Raw genomic sequence first — 7,488 nt, 5'->3', positions numbered from 1 at the left:
ACAGCCAGCAGCTACAGTATCTCGCCTATTGGATCGGACCACACAGGCCAGCATTTGACCCTGTCGCCGGCTGTCCTCTGTTGGACCACTTTTGAACCCATGACCCAAAGTCGCCCAAATTCTTCCACTTGTTCATTTCCCTTGCTGCACACAGAAAATGTTCACTCGCTGCCAAACATGTCGAACCAACCAACCGGCAGGCGCCTTGATGACTAGACGATCGCCGTTACTCACTCCCACCTGTCAGTGGTCACAATGTTATGGCTAATCGGTATGCCTGGATGAGATTTATAGCACCGTCACCCTGCTTTAAAAGCCGCAACCGTTCACCTTTGGACACACACATCCACACATCATAAAACAGAGGAGACTCCTCTTACTTACTCAACTCAGTTTATTTACAGAGTGTTTGAAGAGCCATGTATGCAAATGTACTGAAATTACCGACAAAACTCCTCTTATTGATTTTTATTTGTTTTTTTTGTTTTACACATGGGCAGCTGATTAATCAGAGATTGATCTCTTAATATTTTTGATCTATACGCTTCAAAAATCCAGTGACTGTTTCTCAGTTTACTGTCAAGTCCCTCAGAGGGGGGGAAACACAATAAATTAACCCGGCTTTTACGCGCCTTCTTCTAGACTTGAGTAAATGTAGCAGTTAGATAGGAGTTAATATTTCTGGTGTGAGGACAGGACACAAAATCTACGCAACACCGAGCCTGTGATTTATCCCATGGAGAGCAAGAGAACAAAAATAGTTTTACTACGACGTGACGTTTCGGGCCCCCCCACCACCCTTTCAGATGAAGCAATATGAGCGGACTAAGCTACAAGCGACGAGCCTTTAACGTCGTGATCTGATCCCTCTAACCCGTCGATACAGTATATTTTAAAAGGAACATTTAAGGATTTCTACGAGTCTACAACCTTTAAATGTGTGTGACTTTGAGGGAATTTTCTCAAGCCAGTAGAAAATTCATAATGGTGCGATAATATCTTTAACTTTCAATATGTTTTATTCGTTTTTTCTTTTAACCTCTGCTACCACAACGACCAAATTTTCCCCTCGGGATTCGATTAAATGCACTTGTGTAATCATCACACATCAGTCATCAACCCTTACATTTAAATAAAAACAAGAGCTCAGCGCCGCAAACGCCCCGGGATGCTGACTAATTTGAAAATCAGTTTGGTTCTGTCTTTTTTTCATACTCATTTTTTTTTTAATGAAGTAACACTGGAAATAAAATAGACACCAGGCAACATATATAGCATGGACAGACAGTTTAAAAAAAAAAAAAAAAAGAAGAGGAAAATAAAAACAAACAACTTCCTACACTCTTAAAAAGAAAAGAAAGGAGAAAAAAAAGACGTCATTTACAACACATCTTAAGTCCGTTACCACACGCGTACAGTTAATAGCCAACGCAAAGACTCCTGTGTCGTCCCACCTTTCTCAATGTGTTGCGAATGACCTTTTTAAGCATGAGGAAGTACTCGGCTCACCCTCCCCAAACGGTCAACCCCGGGGGCTGAAAACTGATTGCTGAGGAAAAAAACACCACACCCGGGATTAGATCTCATGCTAACTTTCCGATTTTAAACACGCTAAACCGTCAGATTGTTGATTATTTTAGACATAATTCTCATTTAGGTCCTTTTTTTTTGTTGTTTTTAAATCAACCTAAGAGCAAAGTTAAGATGTAGGTTACGATAAAGGTGAGATTACATCTGCTGCAACCACGAGTTTACACTAACAATCGGTTAAATGCGTTTTAAATGTTGTTACCGGCAAATTTGTCAGCTTGAGAATGTATTTTACAGTAAAAGCTATAAATTAAAAGGTGCTATTATAGTTTTTGTGGGGTTAAATTTGAATACTTAAGATTTACCTCCCTTATTCTGTGCAATGAAAACACTGTGTTTAGTATCAAGTGCTCCCATGTGCTCCTGGGATGATGCTGAGCTACAGTAGCTGCACCTCCGACTAAATGTTCAGTGTTGTGAAGTGCTATAAAGCACAGACTCACCGGAGTGGAAATCAAACTAACCTTCTGGTTGGGTGTGCAGTAGGGAAAGCTCACCATTCAGATTATTTTTTTTTGTCTGCTTACTACGATGTGAAGACAGCTGTACACTCTCTATGTGCTGAAATAACACAAAAAGACATACAGATGTGCTGACAAATGATGCATGTGTTAAAAGAAGGACAGCTTTAATGCATGTATATTTTGCAAACGTACCAGTATGTGCCCAATTCGGGTCAACATATTGCATGTGATTGGTTTTTTTTAAGACTGTAGTGGGGAGGGTGTCATTCTCTGTCCATGCATTTAAATAGCAACACAGGAAAAACAAAAAAGGCTAACACACATTTAACGCGTCTTAGAGAGGAAAATAAGTCACCCAGAGGTTTGCAGCAGTAAATCTCGTCATTTCTTTCAAATAGATTTTGGACTTATAATCTTTTTTTTTTTTTATCTTTTTTTTTGTGTCCGTTAAATTCAAATGTTGACAGAATAGGAGTACATTTTTTGTGGATCACATTCAGGCGCCTCGTCTCGTTTCTTCTATACTTCAGTGTTGCCCGCGTAGAGCCTGGTCCATGTTCGGGCTGGAGGAGACACAAAGATAAAATATTTGTACGTGAAGGCCGCACGGAGAGGGCAGGACAGTAAAGAGAAAAAAAATAGCCCAAGGTTTTCCAAATAAAAAAAAAATCGAACAGATTATTACCAATCCAGAGCGAGAAGTTTATCAAGCAAAAATAATGTCCTTTCCACCAGGGACAGACTTTTAAAATTATTTTTTATTACTGGACCATCTGCCAGATGTTGTCTGTATTATTCAACTGATCATTTTGGTCTTTAATTATCAGAAATTAGTTTTCCAAAGCCTGAGTTTCCCTGTGAAAACTGCGTCTCAACGTTTGTTTATGCAAAACTTTCTACACTTTTCTCTTTGAGTGTTTTGTACATTCAGACAATTAGGCATTTATATCTTTGGGTTTGGAGTATTGGTAGAACAAAACGAGCAACGTAAAGACATCAGACTCTGAGAAACTGTGAAAATGTGGTCGGCACAGACCACAGATTATCGTGCCTTTAAAAACTCTTGAATGCACCACTACCTGTTTTTCTTTTTGTCTTTGCTTGATGTTCACATTCCAAATGACGTCTTGGTTTGCATCAGTATTTCCATGAGAGAGAGACAGAGAAAACACTGTCCTCAAAGTAAATGTGTACTTGTTAGCAGCCCATTACTGTGTGAGCTTCAGTTGATACAGGTAAATAAGACAGTGGTCTCCGCACTACAACGAGAAGCTACTTAGCATATTTTAATATCCTCCAACAATGTGAATGAGGAAGAGCTTTTTCAAAAGAATCGAAAATTGATGCTGTTGAAACTATTTCAGTGTCATTTTTGCCTGTAAGTCAGATTATGCTCCCAGCATCCACCAAAGTTGCTGATACGTTTTTTTTTTTTTTTATCTCTCCACACAGGAAAACCACCAATGAGAAACTGACACCAGACCTTTGGATCATTTCATACAATAAACGCAATGTGGGTGGTAATTCATAGGTCTGTAACTGCGCTAATGTTTGCTGCCATCTGTTAGAACGTCTCTCCGACTGGAAATGTGCGTGACCACCTGTGGCGGTATAATTCATCGCAGGCTATCCCGAGCGCTTTAACGAGAACCGCGAATCGGCGCCTCACCTGTCTCGATGGCATGGCTTTCGTTTTTCTTCCACTGCTCTGCGACGTCGTTTGCCAGGGGGTCATCTGGATTAGGAGCACTTAATAACGCCTGGATAGATAGCAACACTGTACGGATCTGCAGGGCTGGAGACCACTTGTCTGTGACATGGGAAGATCAGAAAAAGACGGAGAAAGAGAAATGACGGCTCAGAGGTCAAATATGGGAAACATGATGAACAGAGGAACAGACACAACATGACAGAGAAAAATCTACGAGATCGACCTTTTCTTTACCTAGTAGAAAACAAGCCTGGCAAGTAATTTAATAATAATCTGTATTTAATAAATGAACACATATTTGGCAAACTCTTTGCTACTCTTTCCACATTACTTAAGTTTGTCAAATGCCTGCTTTTCAGTGATTTACTATAATCATTTATTTTCTGTTCCCACATTTATACCATGGTAATAAAAATGAAATCTACGTCTATTCGTTTGAGTGTGGAAATTACTGTTTTGTGTAAACTTGTCAGTCACACACAAACAAGCCCTTCAGGGAAAAAGGGGATCTCCTGTCTGACTTTCAAACTGAACTGTACTAGTTAACATTAAACCAAATGGCTCTGTGTTCCGTGATCACCGTTTTGGTTCACCAGCTCATATTTACATCATTTTATAGCATGGACAAGCGTGGTGCTTACTACTTGCAGGCCCAGATTATAACATCAGACAGACAATGTGCTGTTTAGTGAAGCTACAAGAACTGAGGAGTTGCTGGTGATAAAAACATTGGCTAACATGCTATCAAGCACTGGTGCTTCCTTTTGTCCAGTGGCCAAAAACAACACTCCAACAGGATGCTAATTAGGCCTGGTGCAAGATGAGGAAAACTTGCTATGTGTGTTAACACTGTTCAATATTGTGAGGGTTGCTTTTTCCTCATTCCTTAACCTTGATGCTAGCTAACCTAGCCACTAGTTTATCTGAAGGTATCTGACAGTTAACGAAGGCCAAATAGCGCAAATGACCAAATAAAAAATAAGATTTGTTTGTGAGCACTAACAGCCATAACACCCTACATATGCCACCTGGATACAACAGGTAGATTAGGAATTTCTTACTAATACATGAGCATAAATACCTAGAGTTTATTGTCATAACAGTGGACATTGTGTTTGTCATTTCCTGAAGCCTGATCTGTTTGACATTCCTCGCTTTTACGAGGGAAGCAAAACCGCTTTAAAGCGATGCAGAATGTGGTCAGTGCGGTTCCACACAGATCTCTACCAGGAAAAACAAAAGAAATTAAAAAGAAATCTCGCAAACGAAACATGACATTTTCTTACCTTTCAAAATGTCTAAACATATTCTTCCCAGTTTGTCGACATTGGGGTGATAGATTTTGGTCATGAATCGCACTTTGGGAGCTGCCATGGGATACTCTTCTGGAAGAAATAGTTCAAGTTTAAACGTGCCTCCTTCAAAAGGAGAGTCTTGAGGCCCTGCAATGACCACATGGAAGTAGCGTGCGTTCCCTTCGTCAGGCGTAGCCGTGATCCCTGGAACGGGCTCTGCCATCAACCGCTGTGTCTCCTGAGTGTGGTCAGAGGGGGGAAAAACACATAACACTGTTGTTGACATTTCTGAATAAAAATAAATCGGAATAACCTTGAGGGTGTCAGCAGACGACAGACTTTCAAGAATATAACGGACGACATCGCACAGTTTCAGTCAGGTTAGTCACATGTAAACTTTCAAGCTCACCCACAAACAGACAAGACAGCATTCCTGGAGCTATTGTTTAATACAGAAACTTTAGGGCGGCTGCGGGCTGCGGCACACTTGCATATACTTCTCACTCTTACATGCACAACTTATATATTGTGCAGTGACTTAAACAGCGGTTTCGTGCTGCTATTTTTAATTTAAACTATTTGTAGAGGTCTGCTCAGACATTTATTCACCTTTTAAAACAATCAGCCAGTTATTTTCTCAATTACTCAACTCATTATTTGAGAAAATAGTTAAAAATATCCATCATATATTACCAGTGACGATAGCAATAAATTATTTTGTCAGTAATAATGACCAAAAATCCCAAATTACTGTAACACAACAAATAAAAAATTTAAAAAAATCAAATTTAAAGAAAGTAACCTAGTACTCTTTTACTAAAAAATTATAACCCATGACCAAAACAGCTGCCGACTGTCAATCTCCCATTTCCTTAAACAGTGTCTAACTTATTTATAGAGCCATTATATTACAATAAAAAAATTATCACATGACTACTGTTTATTTGTTCTATAAAAATAAAAAAATAAAAAAATCGTGAATAGGCTTGAAAAAGAAACTAAAATGAAAACCGGCATTACTGTGCGACACTATTTTGCAACCGAGATGGAAATCAAAATGAGGAAGCGGAAGATTTTATATGTATATATAAATATATAAATATGTCTGCGTTTTATATCAAGCAGGTGCACCGAAACATCTGCAATAAACCGGAAAGATACTAGATTATTAAATATATCTTTGTCGTGAAGATAATGATACGATATACGATTTGATAATAAAAGGTTGGTGGTGATTTTGACTTTGTCGATGTTGTGTTAGCGGCTCTGAAAACCTGCCTAACCCGAGAAATAGCTTCTAGATGTGGCGGAAAAGCCTGATCGCGCCCACTGCCGGGCCTGGCCCAGCGAAACTGCGGTGAGGCAGAGGGAGGAGACCGCAGCGCAAAAGGCCTCAACGCTCCGGCATATATTATTATTATTTTTGTCTCGTTTAACGTGTAAGAAGCGATACCGACAGATTTGCTTCTCTTTGCGCGTTTATGTGTCTGAAAAAAACACAAGGACAGCGGTTCACATCAGCGCCAGACATGTGTACGAATCAGCGGAGCTAAAGCGGCTAGCCTAGCTTACTTAGCGAATCCATTCATATGGCGACTGGGACAAATTAATACAATTTGTTGATTCGTACTTGAAAATAGAAAAACGTAGCTCTCTTAAAAATACTAATTGTGTAAAACAACGCTTCTACTTGTACGAAATTCCAGCAAAAGACAGAGCAGAAGGGAGTAAACGGAAGTGGCAAACAAAACACTTGCAGACACGGACCAGCGAGCTAGCTCGACAACTAGCTCGGTAGATGCTAACTGCGCTAGCCGCTCAAGCTACACGCGACATGGTAGTAACTGTGCGTCCATTTTTTTCACAAAGTAACCTCTACAATATCAACACATGGGCTCGTTAAAATATATAAACACTGTTCGGTGTCGGGTGTACCTTTATAATCCTACGAGGCAAACCGGCCATCTTGTGTTAGCTATTATATTTTTAGCCGTGGACTCGCCTTCTCTTCAGGTTGGATTGACTGAGCTGCCGGGGCGGGGACAGATAACTCACACTTCCGGTGGCTTCAGATGACGTAAGGAAGTACGCAGACGTCAAAACAACTGTCGGTAAAATAAATATAAATACTAATAGGATTTTAATTTTCGCTTATCTTTTAAAATATCTTTTCCAAAAACAAAAACATTTTACATTTTTATATATATTTTTTAAACAACGAAATACGATGTGAAACAAAAAATAATAACGTTTTTTTTAAAAACAAAATGACAAACTCAGAAGCAGGAAAATTTTGTTTTATGGCCATTATCAAAAAAATTTACAAATTAAAATATAAAGCGAAGATCTACAGTACTTTTTTTTTTTTAAGTAATCAAATAACTCCAAACTAACTGAACAACAAAAAATATTTGCTACAACCGAATTT

The 7,488-nt window shown here is 39.1% G+C and overlaps 1 protein-coding gene across 1 annotated transcript; it reads right to left on the bottom strand.

Moving 5' to 3' along the window:
- Nucleotides 1-376: 376 nt before the first annotated feature.
- On the bottom strand, nt 377-7,102 carry ube2nb (ubiquitin-conjugating enzyme E2Nb). The gene is made up of 4 exons (XM_084573932.1): nt 6,996-7,102; nt 5,052-5,298; nt 3,724-3,864; nt 377-2,617 (listed from the first exon to the last, which is right to left on the bottom strand). Exons 1-4 carry the CDS (start codon nt 7,023-7,025, stop codon nt 2,574-2,576), a joined length of 462 nt encoding a protein of 153 aa, XP_084430058.1. The 5' UTR covers nt 7,026-7,102; the 3' UTR covers nt 377-2,573.
- Between the last annotated feature and the right edge of the window lie 386 nt (nt 7,103-7,488).

The sequence above is a fragment of the Chelon labrosus genome, assembly GCF_963514085.1.
Source record: "Chelon labrosus genome assembly, chromosome: 23".
Classification (NCBI taxonomy): Eukaryota; Metazoa; Chordata; class Actinopteri; order Mugiliformes; family Mugilidae; genus Chelon; species Chelon labrosus.
This window is presented reverse-complemented; position numbering and strand designations above follow the sequence as displayed.